Source organism: Gastrolobium bilobum, unplaced genomic scaffold (genome assembly GCF_033153095.1).
Source record: "Gastrolobium bilobum isolate Gb01-03AN ecotype WA unplaced genomic scaffold, APGP_CSIRO_Gbil_v1 utg46257, whole genome shotgun sequence".
NCBI lineage: Eukaryota > Viridiplantae > Streptophyta > Magnoliopsida > Fabales > Fabaceae > Gastrolobium > Gastrolobium bilobum.
Window position 1 is genome coordinate 39,088 of NW_026899699.1, and position 20,913 is coordinate 60,000.

At 36.4% G+C, this 20,913-nt stretch overlaps 1 protein-coding gene, 1 non-coding gene and 1 pseudogene across 2 annotated transcripts; 1 reads left to right on the top strand and 2 right to left on the bottom strand.

The window, feature by feature from the left end:
* Positions 1-493: 493 nt before the first annotated feature.
* Positions 494-3,759, bottom strand: LOC133292691 (G-type lectin S-receptor-like serine/threonine-protein kinase At4g27290; annotated as a pseudogene).
* An 8,864-nt stretch (positions 3,760-12,623) lies between these two features.
* LOC133292693 (small nucleolar RNA R71) lies at positions 12,624-12,730 on the bottom strand. The gene has a single exon (XR_009748962.1). It is a non-coding gene; the product is annotated as a small nucleolar RNA R71 (small nucleolar RNA).
* A 1,120-nt stretch (positions 12,731-13,850) lies between these two features.
* Positions 13,851-14,871, top strand: LOC133292692 (uncharacterized). Its single transcript, XM_061491130.1, has 2 exons — positions 13,851-14,430; positions 14,825-14,871. The coding sequence occupies exons 1-2, from the start codon at positions 13,851-13,853 to the stop codon at positions 14,869-14,871; spliced, it is 627 nt and encodes a 208-aa protein (XP_061347114.1).
* Positions 14,872-20,913: the final 6,042 nt, after the last annotated feature.

A 20,913-nucleotide genomic window follows, 5' to 3' on the forward strand; every position in this document is an offset into this window, starting at 1 on the left:
ATTTTACCAAAACACCTTTCATTAATATGCTTAATCTTCTAATTAAATGACATAGTTTTGGAATTATGGAGAAACAATAAATCGTTTATTAATTAGCTTGATAAACTTGGTCCATGAGTTAATTTATTAGTTTGGTAGATTTTTATGAAAATCATGCAAGTAAAACATGTATTTGAAATTCTTAAAAGCTCATTCATGTTATAAATCAAATGTTCTTAAAAAATAAGCTAAGTTCCTAAAAAAAAATAAAAAAATAAAATTACATTATGAAGGGTGTCGCTAGATATATATAACTGATACATGTCTCTTCTATGAAAATCTTATTGCAGAACTCCCCGGCATCATATACATTGTTAAAAATATTTATGATTAAATTTCCTTCATATATTCAGCAACTGAACAGACTTCTAAAAACTAATCCTTCCTTTAGTTCTGAATATACTTACATCTCATATTTAACTTAGTGTTTGTCCAACTACCACACCAATGAGTTTCATCGAGCTTCTAATAAGGTAATGGTAATTTCATTGGTTGAACTTGTCTCATGCTGATATGCTTCCTTTGAATCAGTCCTCGAAATGAAACCAGGTATTTTAGGCTCAACCAATTCCATCTCACTCCCCAGCATTAGAATCACAGAGGCCATTGTAGGCCTATCTTCAGGGTACTGCTGCACACACAAGAGACTAACATGCATACAACGTAATACTTCTGATACATCGTAAGAGTTTCCAATGTTTGTGTCGATGAAATCTAAAGCTCTGTCTTCCTTCCACATTGTCCATGCCTGAATCACAAAAGAAGATAATTATTCCTTATATTTCATTATGACATCTGTAAATTAAAATTTTATTCAAGTTCTTACATGACCAACAAGGTTAAGATTGTCATCTGCGTGGTAATATGCTCTATTTTTCTTGCCACTAATAACCTCCAACAATAAAATACCAAAACTAAAGACATCAGATTTCACCGAAAATAACCCATCAAGAGCATACTCTGGTGCCATGTAACCACTGCAAGAGAATTCATTAAAGCAAAAATCATTTACTTGTATGTAAAAAAAATGCTATGTATATATATATATATATATATAAAGTTACTTGACAGTGAGACACTCACTAAGTTCCAACAACTCTATTTGTGTTTCCTTCAGTCTGGTCTCCTCCAAAAGTTCTGGCCATTCCAAAATCTGATATTTTTGGATTCAAATTATCATCAAGTAAAACATTACTTGCTTTGAGATCTCTATGGATAATTCTCAGTCGGGAATCTTGATGAAGATACATAATCCCCCTAGCCACTCCACAGATTATGTGGAATCGCTTAGGCCAGTCTAGCAATTTACTTTTGGCATGATCTGTTTTATTCAAAGTAAATATGTTATTCAATATTGAAATTTCAAGTTTAATCAGTTGTTTAGGATACTACTTTCATAAAAACACTAGTGCTTCCTAATCTAAACCATTCTTGATATCCCATACCAAAAATGAAGGAGTTTAGGCTGCCATTAGCCATGTATTCATAAACCAGCATTTTTTCTTGTCCCTGAATGCAACAACCAAGAAGCTTTACAAGATTTCGGTGTTGAAGTTTTGCTATAAGTTTCACTTCATTTATGAACTCAGTCATTCCTTGTCCTGAGCTCCTTGAAAGCCTCTTTACAGCAATTTCTTGCCCATCCACTAATTTTCCCTGCATATCACATTCATGAGTGGATTTCTTTTTAATAGCGATATTTCTTTAGTTGTTTCAATATGGCAATAGTACTCAAATGTTGAATTACCTTATATACAGGTCCAAAACCACCTTCTCCAATCTTATTCTTCATCGAGAAGTGATTAGTTGCAGTAGTAATTGTTGGCAGATCAAACAACGGGAGATCCAGAACATCCACATGACTTTCATTGTTATCTTCTGTATTTGATTTTTCTACAAAATGAAGAATGGCCTTCAGCAATGTAATAAAACTTGAGGAGGGAATTGAAACTGGTTAAAATTGATAAACGTTCATGTTACTGAAGAAAAAGAAAGTATAGAATGTGATTTCATTTTATTCAATCTCTAGTATGCTATTAAACTCTAGATCATTCAATCAATGAGATACAGTAGCATGCTAAAATGTTACTTGGGCTAAAATTCATTGTTATGTGAATATGGTATCAAGGGAGTTTCTTGAAAATTGGAAATATAACTATTTAAAAAGTTGTATGAGAGTGAAGAATAATTTTACCAGCAATCTTCCTCCTGCAGATAAAATAAGTACATAGTAAAAGCACCCCACAAATTGAAACAATGGTGGCAGCAAGAATGGCTCTCGTGTTCTTTTTGTTCCTATACTCAGGCTCTTCAAGAATGACATTGACAAGACCAAAAAGCTACAGTTAAGTCCCAGATCCAAGGTGTGACCTTGATTTAAAACCATTAATTGAATCTTAGATGGGAAGAATGATGAAAAGCATTATTGAGAAAAGGCCAAAGTGGTTACCTAACTCAGAAGCAGGCATTCGGATGTATAAATCTTGTCCACCAACTTGAAACTGTTTGATGTCAATTAGATCACCAAACCACATGACACAGCCACTACCTGCTCCACTTATATCTGAATTTGCATAAGCCATACAAGAGCAGTTACTCAAGCACTTGACTCTGCATTCCTCTAGACCAATAGTCTCATCCAACAAAGTATGTGTAGTATCTGGAACCTTCAGGCCTTCAAATTTAACAAATCCATCCGTGTGAGAGTCATTGCAGCTTAATGGTACATTACGGACACATCCTTGAGTCCAATCTGATGAGTTCCATGCTTGTGGTGACTTTGGACTGAACCCTTTGAAACATTGGCAGACTTGTGATTGTGTAATTATGCAATTCCCATAGACTCCACAAAGGCCATAAGTGTCACAATAGTCATTCGGGAGTGGTTTCATTTTGATCACCCTCAACCCATACATAACGATAAAAAGTACTACTGGTTTCATTTATTACAATTCTTGAGATAACAGAACTGTTCTTGAGGCTATATGAGTAGGATATCTCATCCTTGTTTGTGACATACTTGAAACTATAAATGGGGTTAGATTGTAGATCTGGCACTCCACTAAAATAAAGGCCATTCCAAGGTCCAATCCTGGAGAACTTTTCTGTTCCCTTCAACATATAAAACTCAGGATAACTATTTAGCACTATACTCCAAGAAAAGTCACCTTGTGATGGATCATCTGGACTCTTCCAAGATGTTAATCTCCAATCAAGACCAAGTTGGAGGTTCCTTCCTAACTTCATCCCTGGCAATGATGTATCAGATGGAAAGTCAAAACTCTGCCACAAGTACTCTTCTGGGTTTGTTTCTCCCTCATTTCTTACCACAAGATTGCCTGTGTCCAAGAGCTCTGCCATTGGATTCTGTGCTTGTTTTTTTGAAGTTGTGTTCCAAACAAGAGAGTCATTTTGGCTGAGGACAAGGTTGTCTGTGCTGTTGTTCACTGTTAAGAGTCCTGAGGAACCATTGATGGGGTCTTCTCTATTTGCAACCCAAACAACTGTTTGAATTGGGACATTCTTGTACCAAATCCCAAGGTAACGTTTGTTTGAGTTACCAGGGCTGAAGAAACCAAGTTCAAACATTCCACCTTGGGACACTAGGGTCTTGCCATCACTGATGGACTGGGACATGCGTATAGAATCAACTGCTATGGAAACTTTGATTGAAGGAACAAATATACAAGCAAACATAACCATGAAAGAAAGATATTCCATTAAGTTCTAGATTTCGTGGTGCTATATATGTTGTTATTTGGATGCTGAAAATGGCAGGAGCATAATGTGTCAATACTCATAGTGCACCTGGTTTAGCATTCCACATCAGGCATAGCTATTCATTCAGTCAACTTAGTTTGCTACTTATATAAAAAAAAATTAATTTTCGTGTAAAACAAGAACCAAGCAGAATTGTCCATACTTTCCATTGGTTTATGATGAACCATTTTTTGACTGTTATATTGTTTTTATTTTTGTACATTTTGACTGTTTCTTTACTTGCTTATGTAATCAGTGGAAATGGTGCATCTAGCTAACGTTTATGATAGAAAAATTGACTTACATATCGAAGAAAATATGGCACTGCACTGAAAGAAAAGGCTAATAATAGTGTTTGAATGATTTCAATTTTTCCTTTTATGATGAGTAAGATTGATGTAACATCACGTCTGCCGGTTAATTAATATTTGTTAGGGAAAAGTTCACTGATGCCCCTGTGGTTTGCTTCAGAATCATTTATGCCCCTGTGGTTTTTTTTCTATCACATATGCCCCTGTGCTTTGTAAAAAATAAGAAACCACAGGGGTATATGTGATAAAAAATACCCTTTTACAAACCACAGGGGCATATGTGATAAGAAAAAAACCACAGGGGCATAAGTGATTCTGAAGTAAACCACAGGGGCATTGGTGAACTTTTCCCTATTTGTTAAGAACCTTGAGGTCACCACCCCAAAAGCTAGCTCGAAAGGTGGGAGTGCCCAAGACCTTTATAAACTCCACATTAGTTGCACATACAACCAATGTGGGACTATATTTCTCAACACGCCCCCTCACACGAGAGCTCACTGGGCTTGAAGGGTGGACAACATACAAGCTCACCTACATGTGGAAATTCCACTACAAAGAAAGTGGGAGGCGGTGAGATTTCGAACGCTGTGATACCATGTAAAGAACCTTGGGATACAACACCCCAAAAGCTAGCTCAAAGTGTGGGAGTGCCCAAGGCCTTATAAACTCCACATTAGTTGCACATACAACCAATGTGGGACTATATATCTCAACACGCCCCCTCATACAAGAGCCCATTGGGCTTGAAGAGTGGACAATGCAACAGGCCCAACCTACCTGTGCTAAGAAACTCCACAAGAGAAAGTGGGGGGCGACGAGGCTCTGAACTTTTCCCAAGTAAGCAGACATAGAGACATCAAGTTGTTGAGCAGCAATAGTAGTGATCAAATTTTGACAAACACCATAGAGTCGCTGAGTGTCATTGTATAAAGTGACTTGGCCTGACGCCAAAAAGACTCACAAGTGACGTGAGCACGAAAAATCTGCTTCAAGGACGGGTGGATGGTAGACTTGATGATGCTACATAACTGAGCATCAACCTTTTTCCAATGAGGGCGTACATCTACCGAGATAGACTCAGCCTTAGTAATGAGATGGTCATTGTAGTCCTATCCATCAAGCCAAAGTCGGAGATCAGAAGCCCAAGAATCATAATTGGAGCCATCCAACTTGTCGACGTGCAGCGGAAGATTAACATAATTAGAAAAAACAGGCAGGTCAGCCTTTTGAGAACCCTTGGAAGCATCGTGGGGTAACAAATCAGCCATAGGTCACCTGAAACAAAAATGAACAGCAACGAAAAGCAAAGAAACACGTGTGAATAGTGACCAGCAAGAGAAAAGACACTGTCGGAAGCCGAAACGAAGTCGGAAAAACAAAGTGAGGACAGATCCAGGTGCGCAAAGAGGAGACGAGTTGAATCGTGGTGGTTGGAAGTCCAGCCGGATCTGCACGCGCCTCCACGCGCCGCTGCAAGGGAGCGGACGACAGCAGCTTCCTCACGCGCGTGAGAGCGCGTAGCTGAGAGTTCAGAGATAGGTCCTGGACAGAAAGGGCCGCCTTGTTGTGGCAGTCAGATCAATGGGTGTTTCGCAGGAAAAATCGCTGAAGACGGTGGTCAACGGTGGCGGGCGGCGGTCAACGGTGGTTCTGGACAGCGGCAGTGCTCAGACAGGTTCGTAAACAAAATCGGGAAGCCAAAAATTGACAGATATGACTGTTTCTGGAGAAAAAAAATATTACTCAGCAGACAGTGGTCCACCGAAAAAATATTCATATGATAGTAAGCTGCGTTTTTTTAATCCGTATAAAAGTCAACAATAGACTTGAGCCAACTGCTCTGTAGTAAAAGTCACCTTCACTGGCAGAAAATGGGCAGACTTTGTAAGGCTATCAACAATAACCCATATAGAATCGTATCCAGCTTGAGTCCTGGGCAACCCAATAACAAAATCAATGGAAATGCAATCCCATATCTATGCCGAAATATCCAGAGGTTGAAGCAAACCACCAGGTCTCTGGTGTTCTATTTTAACTTTTTGACAGATAAGACACTTTGCAACAAACTTAGCAATGTCATTCTTCATACCCGCCCACTAGAAATTTTCCTTTAAATCATGATACCTCTTAGTAGCTCTTGGATGAATAGAGTATTGACCTTTGTGTGCTTCAATCAACACATCATCCACTACCTGACCCTTGGGCACGATTATCCTTTCCTAATAATGTTTGAAGCCATGACTATCAACAAACCCATCTTTCCGACCTGTCATGGCCACAATGTCCTTATCTAATTGTTGAGCCTCTAAGATTCTCTCCAATAATGCATTCTGAATGACAACTTTCTCAACTTCTAAGCTAACATTGCCTTTACTAACCACCACATTCAGATTTCTGAAGTTTTCAATGAATTGATATTCTTCAATCATTAGATTTGCAATCATAGCAGATTTCCTGCTCAGGGCATCAACTACAACATTAGCCTTACCCGGATGGTATTTTAGTTCAAATTCATAGTCCTTCAGGAACTCCATCCATCTCCTTTGCCTCATGTTCAACTTTTTCTGGTCAAACAGATACTTCAAACTTTTGTGATCACTATACACTAAGAAATCAACACCATATACAAAGTGCCGCCATATTTTCAAGGCAAACACTATGGCTGCTAGTTCTAGATCATGCGTAGGGTAATTCTCCTCATGCGGTTTCAACTTCCTAGAAGCATACGCAATAACTCTCCTATCTTGCATCAGGACATATCCCAAACCTTTCCCCGAGGTATCACAATAGACCTCGAAAGTATGCTCGGGATCGGGAAGGGTCAATATTGGAGCAGTCGTCAACTTTTCCTTTAGTGCATGAAAACAATCTTCGCACTCCTGAGTCCACACGAATGGGATCTCCTTTCTAGTCAAGCGGGTCAATGGTAAAACCATTACAGAAAACCCCTCCATAAGGCTCCAGGAATAGAACATGTGTCTCATACGAAGATATATGATAGAGATCATGATCATGAGGACTCAAGGACACTGCGTATCTATTGCCTGAAACTTGTTCCTAGTCTTGAATCACCAAGATAGGGCATTGGTGATCTCAATAAGAGTAATACGATATCATCTACTTGTATGGAGATACAAGGTAGGAACCTCATGGAATGTAGGTATGGTGATCTCTTAGCTGATGTTGTGGGTGGATCTGTTAGAGAACAGATGGCATTGAACTGACCCGCTGAGAGACTCCACAAGGATTCATTGTAGAGAATATCATTGGATTTGTAAAGTCTTTCATCGTTTAGTAGTGCAGATCGTCCTAGACTTGGGGATGTCATCGAACACTATGTCCTAGGGTTATATTTTAACTATACAACTTTATCCGCCTGAAAATGGGGAGAACAATGCACTCTTGGGTATAACTTGAATAGATAAGTATAGATGGACATGCCGATATGACTCACAATCTTCTACAAGGGATCAGTCATTCACAAGATCGGTAGGGCTTGGATGACTTCTATTTGACTCGGGAATCTATGCATAGTAAGAGATCATGAGAAGTCATGATCAATCTTAGAGTAAATACTCTCGACTAAATGTGAATGATGATGTGAGGGATAATGCTGGCACGGTATCCAAATTAGAAAGGTAGATCACTTGATCAAATGGATTAGTTCTGGGGCCACAGAGCATTGCTAGTGTCTTATGTAGTAATTAGATAAATTGAGCCTGTTAAAGGAGTTTAATTGGTCCAAGTTTATTTATGTCAGTGACTAATTGGGCTCATTGAATCACACACTAAAGTTGTTCTTGATTGCATATTATAACAAGTTTCGGCCAATAATTGTTATTGGGCTTTCTTAATATTGTAGGTGTAATTAGGTTGGACAATGACTCCAAGCCCAATTAATTCATGAGCCCCATTTGGGTTTTCAGTGAGAAATTATTTTTTCTACTAAAAAGCCCAAATGTGTTAAAAGGCACAATTGGGTCTTGGGCCATGAGTCCTAGAAAGTCAAATAGTTGACTTGGCCAAAAAAAAGTTTTGGCGCATTTCAAAATTTGAATTTTAAAATTTTGAATTTGAACTCAAATTTAAATTACGAACAAAGATGAGATTTGATTTGAATTTAAATTTAATTTAATTTAAATTCAAATTTAAATTTATAAGGTTGAATGGATTAGAATAATTTTTTGTTTAACCAAATCCATATATGATATTAATTGGATAGGGATTCTTACAATATCCTATTATTTGAATTACGAATTCAAATAAGAAAATTGTCGCAACAATCAAGGGGATATGATTGTGATGATAGGCGAATTCAAAATGGAAAGATTTGATCCTATTTTGAATTTCATTTATTATGGATTTGATCAATTGGGCAAGAAATTTGAATCAAAACTCCTTCGTGATTGAAAAAAAAGGAGAAATAAAAGATATCATGCATATGGGCCTTTTTAGTGTGATTGAAATTAGGATTGTAATCTTGATTAAAATATTACAAAAAAGAGGCTTCTAATACACTTCTTCTAATCATCAATTTTTTGTCTAAGACACAAGGCCAAGAAACCCTAATCTTGGCCGCCTATCACCATCCTCTTGTCCCTCCATTGTTGCCCCACTCAACCTTAAGACACCATCATAATCTTGAGGAAATCAGGCCTAAACACTTGAATCCTCTACCTTGCAATCGCCTGGCAAAGATAAGGAAGATTTAAGAAGAAGGAGTTCTCATTGCAATCATAAGGCAATCATGTGGATCAACATTAGGGCTTCATCTTCTTTGATGCCTTCAGGTGAAAAATATATGAACATTAAACCCTACGTGTTTTAGCATGTAAATCTTGGCATGAACACATGAGGAACATAAATGGTTTATGTTTTTCAATTTCAAAATTTTTTGTTTTTTCCCTCGTGTGAGCACACCAAGGTTCGACTAAAGTTCTGCCTTTTTCAACTTTCACGTATAACACTTGGTTGGAAGATCATATATAAGAATGCATGGATTAAATATTTAGAAGACGATAATCAGATATTTGTGACACAAATTCTAATTTTGATAAATTTTGAAAAATATTTTATTATGAAATCACTCCACATTGCACATGAACCTTTATATATTGACAATACTTCAGGATGGTGAATCATGCAATCGATGTTGTAGATCATTACATGAATTTATTTTTTATTTAAAACTAATTATGCAATAAACAACATGTTTTATAATAATGCAGAAATAAATAATTACCCAAGACAAAAAGAGCACACTAGAAAGAAAAGAATGGCTTATCACACCACAAGAAGGGGGTGAATTATGGTTAACTTTCAATGCAAGAAACAATGTAAAACAAACTCATTTCTCAAGAAAACATGCAAGAACGTATTCAACTAGAAAACAATCAATTCCTAACCCAAATTCAGAATCAAAACCTCATAAATGATGAATTAATTCAAGTTATGTGCAGCAAAAAGCAAGAGGATAGGGAAAAGAGAAGAAAACACTAAGATTTATCCTGGTTCACTCTCTAACCACACGAAAGCTACATCCAAGCTGAGGTCAATCGTTCCACTATGTTCAAGCTTCCAACTGGTGCCTGAAAAATAGTTTTACAATTGGAATTTTACAAGTTCTATGACCAATCTTGATCACACTCAACCCGAACACCTTCAGGTTTAGTCTAGTCGTACCAAATCCAATTACAGTAGTCCAATCAATCAAAAAAGCAATGAAGCATCCTCTCCACTTTTAGAATTACAAAACGAAATAGAAAAAGATGAAGAGAAACGAGATATTTGTCGGGAACATATCTGGATATCAGTATCGAGATATTATATGGTCCAATTTTTTATCCAAGTAGTTTCTAAATACTTTCTACTCACTTCTCACATATGAATGTATGTTTCTAACATCATTGTAACAGTGTTCCATGTGGTTAGTCATTGAATGTATGGATCAAGTATGTGTTTATCATATGCATGAGTTTATGGTTCCTAAATGCAATCTTAAGAGTTGAAGCTCAATAAACACATCGTCTAAATTCCTAAGACTTAAATTGACATTACAAACAATATTGAACTGAGTCTTCATATTTCTTCACGGTTCTTCAATCTTTGAGCCTAGTTGTGCCTTTCACCGCTTGAATCCTTTGTATAACTGATAAACCCTTAGTTTACCATATTTTTAGGCTTAATTATGTTTGATATATATCATGAATTGCATGGAAATTAGGGTTTTATACTGTAAAGTTATAGTAATTGAATATTTTGCTAACATGTTGTCATAATTATGAATTCAAGGGTTTTTTTGATACATATTATGGCATTTTGGAATCAAAAGAAGACATCAAGTTGAGTTGAAGTCACAAGACAACAAGGTTTCAAGTGTGTACCAGCTGAAGGAGGACATTTTGTCATCCATGAATCATGTTTAAACGCACAAAAGGAAGAAAACAACCATTACTCCCTGGAGAAAAGCGTTTTGGTGGCCAAACAGCACGCCAAAACGCTCCTGAAGCAACCAAAACACTTCGAAGAGCACGTTTTGGCGTGCTACTGGACGCCAAAACGCTTGGAGGCAGACAAGAATGCACTGTAAGCACGTTTTAGCGCATAAACACCACGCTAAAACGTCCATGCACGGCCAAACTAAACTCCAGGAAAGATTTGATCAAGATATGCAGCAGATTCTATAAGATACAAAGAGGAAACACAACAACCTTGATTGAGATAAGATATAACTCCAATAAGAAGATGTGATGGAAGATCACAACAAGATTTAAAGCTCAAAATCGTCAACCAATCTCCAAGATATCAAATGCAAAAAGGAAAGAAAGATGAAATCAACCACAAATCCGATATGGATTCATTGGAGATTTAATGACGAATACAACTCCAAAAAGCTATAAATAAGGAGCTTGGGGTCAAGACCAATACACAAGTCCAGAGCATTACATCAAGACGGAAGGAGGAATCCTGTTGCGGAGCGCTAGAACACTGAGGAACCAAGTCAACATCACACCAATGGAGGCTTGGAATTCTCTTTTCTTTATTATTGTTTTTCAATTCAGTATGCTAGGCTAGTCTTTTATGTAGTTAAAGGTAGATGGAACCCAATTGAATCTTTATGTTTATGAATTAAATTGTCTCTGAATCCTGTTCTTTTTATAATTGAATAAATTATTTGTTTTTATTGCTTTCTATGAGTTTGCTCCTTATAGAATGATTTTGAGGAATTGTATGACAATAGAGATGTTGGTGCATGAACCCTGATTTGATAATTTATCATAATCCTTTTGATCTAGGAATAGACAAAGGGTAATTATGCAATCTTGAAATTCTTGATCTTAATGCATGTTTTCTTGAGGAATAATCGGGGAACTAGAGTTCTTTCAAGATTACATAGATTTATGGTAACAAGGAATTGAGCCGTAATAACTTAGATAGAATTGAGTGGCAATATATTAAGAAACGGGTTCTTGACTGTTTAATTCATAACATATTGAGGATATTGAGGGAAGTCAAAACCTTAACTACGCTTGTTTTTGAATTCTTTAATCAATCATTATCTTTTTATTCATTTTTTTTAATTCTGAATTTTCTTTGATTGAATGCTATTACTTTTCTTTAATTTTCAAGTTCTTCAAATTATAACTCTCTTCATCTAAATTACTGATTGTCCAACTAAAACGCAATTAGCGAACTAGTGCTTGAAGATTCTGATCCTCGTGGGAACGATCTCGTACTCCGGTACACTTTATTACTTTATGACCAGTGCACTTGCCGAGTCGCAACATTAGAAGTAACTATTTAACTTTTAGAGTGGACGTTTTAATTTTCTGCACTTTATACATTCTTTAAAAATATTTTTTTGCATTAAAATTCGGCATCAATTTTCTGCATATTTATTTCTCTGCATTCTTTGTTATTTTTCTATTTTTTTGTTTAGCATTTTCTATTTTTTTCTGCACATCTTTTCAATCTTAGTTTATGCGAGGTACTCTTAACCCGCAAATCTTACAGTTTGATCCTGAGATAGAAAAGACAGAAAGGAAACTCAGGAAAAATGCAAAAGAAAGAAAAGCAAAAGAAGATAAAGAAACCTTAAGTTCAATGGAACCTAAGGAGGAACCAATGGCAGAAAACCATCAACTCGCTCCAAGGACGTTGGGAAATTACATGACCCCAGCTCGAGTTCCACAGACGACAAGCATTGTTAGACCAAACATAGAGGCTAATAACTTTGAGCTGAAGCCGGCGCTGCTGCAACTGATTCAAAAAGATCAGTTCGCTGGAGGAAGCACGGAGAACCCCTATAGTCATCTTGATAACTTCTTACTTTATTTTGATACATTAAAAGTAAATGGAGTTCCTCGTGATGTTATCTTGCTCAGGCTATTTCCATGCTCACTGAAGGATGAAGCAAGAGATTGGCTGCAGTCTCTACCTGAAGGAAGCATAACCAATTGGGATGACTTAGCAAGGAAATTCTTGGCCAGATTTTTCTCAGCCTCAAAGATGGCAAGACTCAAGGCGAAGATCACTGCTTTTGAACAAAAAGTCAGCGAATCTTTGTATGAGGCTTGGGAACGATTCAAGGGATCACTCAGGAAGTGTCCTCAACATGGAATTGAAACATGGGAGAAAGCAAGAATCTTTTTCTAATGGATGACATCCAACACAAGAACACTGGTGAATGCTGTTGCAGGAGGCTCCCTGAAAACAAAAACTCCAAAGATGCGCTGGAATTACTGGAATCTCTAGCTTTTCAGGAATTTGACAATGCCCTTGCCCCAGATGCACAAAGGAGAGCAGGAATTATGAGGTTTGACGGCTATGATGCACTCTTAGCCCAAAATGAACAAATGCTACAAATGCACAAGAAACAACAAGACCAATTAGATGCCCTTAATAAAAAATTTAATCTTTCTCAAGTTTCTTTTGTTTCTAATTCTAATATTAAATGTGGTATTTGTGAATAGGCTCATGCAACTGAGGATTGTGAATACATAAGAGCAGCGAAATAGCCACCAGCAGAGGTCAATGGACTCTGGTATGATCAGAAAAATCAGAATCAACATCCAGGGTTGAGTCACAAATCCAAGCATCAGCTCAATCCTCCCCTTCCAGTGCAACCACATACCCCACAACAAATTAACACCTCTGAGTGGGAGAAAGCTTTTGCACAACTATGCAAGACCACTTCTGATTATATTCAAGGTGCAAATGCTTTCAGAGAGGACACATCTGCTTTCATGCAAGAGACTAGAGCAGCACACTGGAATCAAGAAGCTTCCATAAGAAATCTGGAAATTCAGATTGGCCAGTTGTCGAAGCAATTTTCTGAGAGAGTTCATGGTGCTTTTCCAAGCAACATAGTTGTCAATCCAAGGGAGCATTGCAATGCTATCACCACTAGGAGTGGTACAGTGATTCAGCCTATAGAGGAGCAGCCCGAAGAAAAGAAGAAGGATGGAGAAGAATCAGATGAAGAAAAGAAGGAGGAAAAGGAAAAAAGATACAATTGAAGTTGACAAAAGTAATCTTGAAAAAGCCGAAAAGAAACTATTCAAGTGGGAGAAGAAGAAAGCTCTAGAAAGATAGAACAAGCCATTGGATCTCTCCCAATATGCTCGAATCCCTTATCCTCAGAGATTAAAGAAAGATATTCAGAAGCAGCAATATTCAAAGTTTCTAGACATATTCAGGTGGTTGCAGATCAACATTCCTTTTGCCGAAGCTTTAGAGAACATGCCCAACTATGCAAGGTTCATGAAGGGTCTATTATCAAGGAAGCGTAAGTTGCAGGAATGTGAGACGGTGAATCTAATGGAGGAATGTAATGCTATCATCCAAAAGAAGTTACCTACCAAAGTCAAGGATCCGGGGAGCTTCAGCATTCCATGCACTATAGGCAAAATGGAAGTGGACAATGTTTTATGTGATCTTCGAGCTAGCATCAATGTCATGCCACTCTCCATGATGAAGAAGCTGGGGATTACTGAAGTGAATCCCATAAAGACGATAGTGCAACTGGCTGACCGCTCTTCAAAGCAAGCTTATGGCATCATTGAGGACATATTGGTAAAGCTAGGCAAATTCATCATTCCTGTTGATTTTGTCATCCTTGACATTGAAGAAGATGCCACAATTCCTATAATTTTTGGAAGACCCTTCTTGGCAACTTCAGGAGCACTGATTGTTGTACTTAAATGTGAGCTGATCTTACGGGTAGACAGAGAGCAAGCAAATTTCAAATTCTTTGACAAAGAAGTCCCCTCATCCGTAGCTCAACCGCAAGATCAAGTCTACTTTATTAGTGAAAAGAAAGGTGAAGAAGAACACAATGAGGAGTCTTCTCAAGAAAGTAAGCCAAGAGTTAAGATGGAAAAGCCGAGGAGCAAAGGAAAGCACATAAATACTAGATTCAAAGTTCATGAGACTACTTTACCTCATCCATACGTAGAAGAGCACTATGGTAGGACATAATTTCTGAATGATGGAGCTTCGTCATCCCCAAGATCATGCTTTGAACCACCATGATCATAAGTCAGGTATGTCAGGCTCGTGACGTAAAACAAGCGCTAGGGGGAGGCAACCCACCATTTTACTATTTTTAGTTTTGATTAATGTTATTTTTTACTTATTTTTTTTCAATTAAGGAAAATACAAAAATATAGGACAAGGCGTTGAGACTAATGGCTATCATTGAGTGAATTTTACAGGTGAAGAAAAGGGATGGGGAACGCGCGATTCATCTAAGCACAATTGAGTAAGCCGAAGGAACTTCATGAGCACACACATAATATCCGGCTAAAACAGGGAACTATCTCAAATCCTTTCATCTTTGCTTTAGCTTAATTCTTTTTGAATTGAATTTTTAATATTTAGTTTGTTTTGAAAACCCCAAGCCACTGTTTTGTGAAAATTCTGAAATTTTTAAAGTTTTATCAGTGTTTTTAAATTGGAAAAATGGCGGGAATTTTAATTAGTAATTGATTCAGAGCATGATGATGCACTTATACATATTCCATTTTTATGAACATCATTGCAATAAGTGACATGATTCATTGAATGTATTGTCTGGTATTGAAGTTGTTTGAGAAAAAGAACAGGATAATTACTGTGCATTCATAGCCGGGAGGTTTTGAGCTTATATAGAAAATTTTTATTGAGTGTGCATTCCACTGTTGAGATACTCTAGAACTTGCTTTGTTTCTTGATTGAAATAGTATGTGAAATATTTTGTAGAGATGATGGAGGCAAGTTTCTTCTCTAACTAGATGGCCAAAAAGCTAACCTTTATTGATATTCCTTAGTTAAGCCCCCTTGAGCCTAGAATTTTTATTCATGAAAAACCCTTGAATGTGAATAGCCACTTCCCCAATTCAATCCTCACCTTAATAGAAGATTAATTTTAGATTTGAAGAAAAGAGTGGATATAAGTTGTGACTATACAAGCGTTCAACGGAAAGAAGAAGTACAAGCAAAAGGGCAAAGGCCAAGAAATAAAAATTGGTTAGAACAAGAAGAGCAAGCAAATTGCTCAAAGAAAAGAAAGGAAAAGAAGTGAAAAGCAAGAAAATATTCTTAGAAAGAAAACGACAAAAGAAAAAGGTTCAAATGAAGAACCAAAAAGAAGAAGAAAAGCTTTACAGCCGGAAGAAACGAACAACACTTATTCCTTTCCTTAATCTGAATTTGATCTTAAGCTTTTGTTCCAAAAATCTTTTCCTCCCTTTCACCAGGCCACGTTACAACCATGCTAAAGACCTCTTGATCTGCTTGATTTATCATAAGAACTGTGAAGAGTGAGAATATAAGCAAGCCTATGGTAGTGTTAATTCAGTGGAATAAGAGAGAAACACCAAACCTCTAAACAGTTGAGTGCGAGTGAATTAAAATCCTAGTGAGGAAGTGTTGCAGGAAGTTTTCCCTTTTCTTGATCTTAAATAATTTCATTGAAAGTTTAACTGATGAATCATTGATCTTGTTGTTTTGATGTATCATTACTTTTAAGTCTGAATGCTCTATGGTCATGTCTCTAATTAAATCCTGCCTGTGAACTCCATGCAATTGAAAATATTGATTGATTCTATTAAGTTTATTCTAGTGCATTGCGGAGGACAGAAATGTTCAAATATGGGAATGGTTGATAAACCCTTAGTTTACCATGTTTTTAGACTTAATTATGTTTGATATATATCATGAATTGCATGGAAATTAGGGTTTTATAGTGTAAAGTTACAGTAATTGAATATTTTGCTAACATGTTGTCATAATTCTGAATTCAAGGGTTTTTTGATACCTATTATGGCATTTTGGAATCAAAAGAAGACATCAAGTTGAGTTGAAGTCACAAGAAAGCAAGATTTCAAGTGTGTACTAGCTAAAGGAGGACGTTTTGGCATCCATGAATCATGTTTAAATGCACAAAAGGAAGAAAACAACCATTACTCCCTGGAGGAGAGCGTTTTGGCGGTCAAACAGCACGCCAAAATGCTCCTGAAGTAACCAAAACACTTCGAAGAGCACGTTTCGGCGTGCTACTGGACGCCAAAACGCTTGGAAGCAGACAAGAATGCACTGTAAGCACGTTTTAACGCACAAACATCACGCTAAAACGTCTATGCACGACCAAGCTAAACTCCAGGAAAGATTTGATCAAGATATGCAGCGAATTCTATAAGATACAAAGAGGAAACACAACAACCTTGATTGAGATAAGATATAACTCCAATAAGAAGATGTCATGGAAGATCACAACAAGATTTAAAGCTCAAAATCGTCAACCAATCTCCAAGATATCAAATGCAAAAAGGAAACAAAGATGAAATCAACCATTAATCTGATATGGATTCATTGGAGATTTAATGACGAATACAACTCCAAAAAGCTATAAATAAGGAGCTTGGGGTCAAGACCAATACACAAGTCCAGAGCATTACACCAAGACAGAAGGAGGAATCCTGTTGCGGAGCGCTGGAACACTGAGGAACCAAGTTAACATCACACAAATGGAGGCTTGGGGTTCTCTTTTCTTTATTATTGTTTTTCAATTAAGTATGCTAGGCTAGTCTTTTATGTAGTTAAGGGTAGATGGAACCCAATTGAATCTTTATGTTTATGAATTAAATTGTCTTCGAATCCTGTTCTTTTTATAATTGAATAAATTATCTATTTTTATTGCTTTCTATGAGTTTGCTCCTTATAGAATGATTTTGGGGAATTGTATGACAATAGAGATGTTGGTGCATGAACCCTGATTTGATAATTTATTATAATCATTGTGATCTAGGAATAGACATAGGGTAATTATGCAATCTTGAAATTCTTGATCTTAATGCATGTTTTCTTGGGGAATAATCGGGGAACTAGAGTTCTTTCAAGATTACATAGATTTATGGTAACAAGGAATTGAGCTGTAATAACTTAGATAGAATTGATTGGTAATATATTAAGAAACGGGTTCTTGACTGTTTAATTCATAACATATTGAGGATATTGGGGTAAGTCGAAACCTTAACTACGCTTGTTTTTAAATTCTTTAATCAATCATTATCTTTTCATTCATTCTTTTTAATTCTGAATTTTCTTTGATTGAATGCTATTACTTTTCTTTAATTTTCAAGTTCTTCAAATCACAACTCTCTTCATCTAAATTCTTGATTGTCCAACTAAAACACAATTAGCGAACTAGTGCTTGAAGATTCTGATCCTCGTGGGAACGATCTTGTACTCCGGTACACTTTATTACTTTACGACCGGTGCACTTGCCGAGTCGCAACAATAACAACCCTGATTAACAAATCTTGAAATTATAAAAGAATTACAAATGTGATTACTAGTTTATACTAGTTTTGAAATAAGTAAGCCTTTGATGTGAATTTTGTTGAGTAAATGAATGAATTGATATGCTAAAATTTTTGATGATACAATTCATGTCAAGTAAGGTAAATTAGACCCAAATGAGGATATTGTTGAAGTCTAGGGGTCAAAATATAATTATGTGAAAGTATACAGACTAAATTACAAAAAGGCAAAATAATGACCTAAGCTTAATTTTGATTGTGCAGTTAAATTCTTTATAGAATTTTGATGACTAGAAGTGGTCTTAAATTGATATAATTATGTTTAGATTAATTTACAAAATTAGGTTAAAGTTCAATTAAACAAAAGTCAAAGGTATGGAAGTTTACATGGAAATTAAAGTATGTAGTCAAAGTTGACTAGTTTACTAACTTAGTCATATTTTCCACTAAATGGTTGATTGAATGTTTTTTTTAAGCCATGATATAGTTGAATATGCATGTTTGAAGCCAATCATATTAATTTGAATAGATGACTAGAACTCCCACAACTCTACACTGTGATAACCATGTAGCAACACACATTGCTTTAAATCCCATCTTCAACGAAAGAACCAAGCATGTAGAAGTGGATTGTTAATTTGTAGCAAAAAGGTTCAAGAACTCCATACTCGCAACAATTATCAGTTTACTGACATATTCACCAAAGTTATATCAAAACACACATTTCAAAATATAGTCACCAAATTGAATCTGATAGACATATTTGCTCCAACTTGGTGGGAAAGTTTTGCTATAATATCCCTCACCATGAGATTTGATCAATTGCATGTAATTAGGAAATTAATCTTGTAATAGTGGGTTGAATTAGGTAAAATATCTAATTAAATAAATTAGGGATCACTTTTGAGATAAAAAGTACAGTAAGTAAAAATTATGGGGTAAAAATGAGTGTAGGCAAAATCATCCAGAATATAAAAGTAAAAGTAAAAATATTCCTAGAAAATATTATAGACCTTCAGGTAAAGTTTGAAAGAGAATGGAGTTGAATAGATAGATGAGCTCATACACGGTTGAGATAACTTAACAAATGTTAAGTGTCAAAACATAAAATCCCAACTTCATTTTCTTCTTCTCAATCGTGATTAGCAAAGAGAGGGAGGGAGTGAGTGAAGTCATTGATAGAAAACCAAGAAAACCTAACTTTCTCATCTCTCAACCAAATCAATTCATTCCAAAGGCAAACTTGTGTCAAATTCCATCCTCTTCGAAATCCACCATTGTGGAGGGAGGAACTCCACCTTGAAAGTGGCGACCCACTTGGCTTGGAGGACCTTGGAGTGACTCATTTCTTGAAGTGAGGCTTGCAATCTCTTCCTTGTGTGATTCTATGTGAGTTGGTGTTTAGAAATCCCTTTTTCCTTGCATTTTATGATGTTGGGTATGTTAGGGTTTTGTTTTAAGAAAATGCATGAATGGTGGGGTATGTTAGAGAGAGATTGAAGTTAAATTCCTTTGTAAAATTTGTTAGGAATGATAAATAAACAGTAGAAATGGACTTAGATTGTCATTTGGTTGTTGTGTAATATATTGGAAAAATTCATGCTTAGACATGTGAGTTGCTTGCATTGTTGAGCTATGGTTTGGTTGGATGGTTGATTATGTCCATTGTGGTGATAGGATCAAACCTTGTGGACCAACATTGAAGGACCAACCATTGGAGGAAGCCATGGAGCTTGATTAGCTTTGAATTGGTAAGTTCATGCCATTGTGGTGTGAATAGGTTTGTTTGGTTGATGACAATATTGGTATTCATTGGATTGCCTTGATAGATTGTCTAGTACCTTGATGTAGGTATTGATTGTTGATATTGTTGTACAGCTTGGTTGATTGCTCATTGGTGGTCAACAAAGGTTAAGCTTTGAAGCTCATTGAGGTAAGCCTTCGGACCTTTGGGTGTTGATCCCTTTATTGTTCCACCAAGCCCGGACTAGGTAGTGGTTGTTGATAGTGTATGTAAATGCAATAAAGTAGTCTAATGCTTTGTTATACGTATGTGTACGCACTGGGTGTGGCATAGGATGGTGGTTCCCTATGTTTTGTATGTTGCATGATGATGTATAATTCATTCTTGGTAGTTTAGCTGGCCAGTAGAAATTTTTTGCATCTGAGTATCCTTAGGACAACATGAGAGCTCGAGGGATGTCTCCTGGAGATGTTTTACACACTGCATAGATATGTATTTACTTCATTATTTACGGTTATTGCTATTGTGCTGTGAATGAATTATGGGGGTGGAGAAATGCTCAAAGGACCACTAGTTTACTGAGATATATTCCTATATCTCATCCTGTGTTGTAGGGACCCCCTTTCAGGTACAGATGCTGCAAGAGGCTATGGTTGCAAGTGGCCATACTTGAACTAGATTGATACATGGATATTGCATTATTTTGGGTTATGCATGTCACTTAGTAGTTTCCATGTATGGGATTCACATTTGAAAGCCATTTGATTTATGTACATCATGCTTTATTTTGGTGAACTTAGCCTATGCTCATCTCCTTTGGTGTCTCTTTTGTTGATGGGAGCCAAGGATTTTATTATAGTGTTTTGTAGCTAAGTCTCATGGTTATGTATTAAAGACACTTAGATATTGTGTAATATTGTACTTATTGTATATATGATGGAAAGGGCATGGATGCCTATTTGATAAATGTGTGTCTTGAAATAGCTAAGAATCATGTATTGAAGTGATGGTATGATGGTATAATGTCTATTAGGTGAAAGAAAACCTTTGGGATTGAGAATCGTTGGAAATATAAGGATGTTATGTCTTGTTGTCCTTTTTTCATATACTATATGATAGATTTGGACCCTTGAGTCTTATGAAAGTTATATATCTTTTTCTTAGCTTTCTAACGAGACCAAGATTGCATCAATCAAATTAGTATAACTCAACTTATGGATAAAATACCAAAGTATATTGAATTGCCCTATTTTGGGGT

Excerpts from the sequence above, each read along its gene's own strand:
- LOC133292692 (XM_061491130.1), top strand. The coding sequence starts at position 13,851 with ATGCCCAACTATGCAAGGTTCATGAAGGGTCTATTATCAAGGAAGCGT. Across the intron at positions 14,431-14,824 it reads CTTTATTAGTGAAAAGAAAG|GTGAAGAAAAGGGATGGGGA; the intron begins GTGAAGAAGAAC and ends TGAATTTTACAG.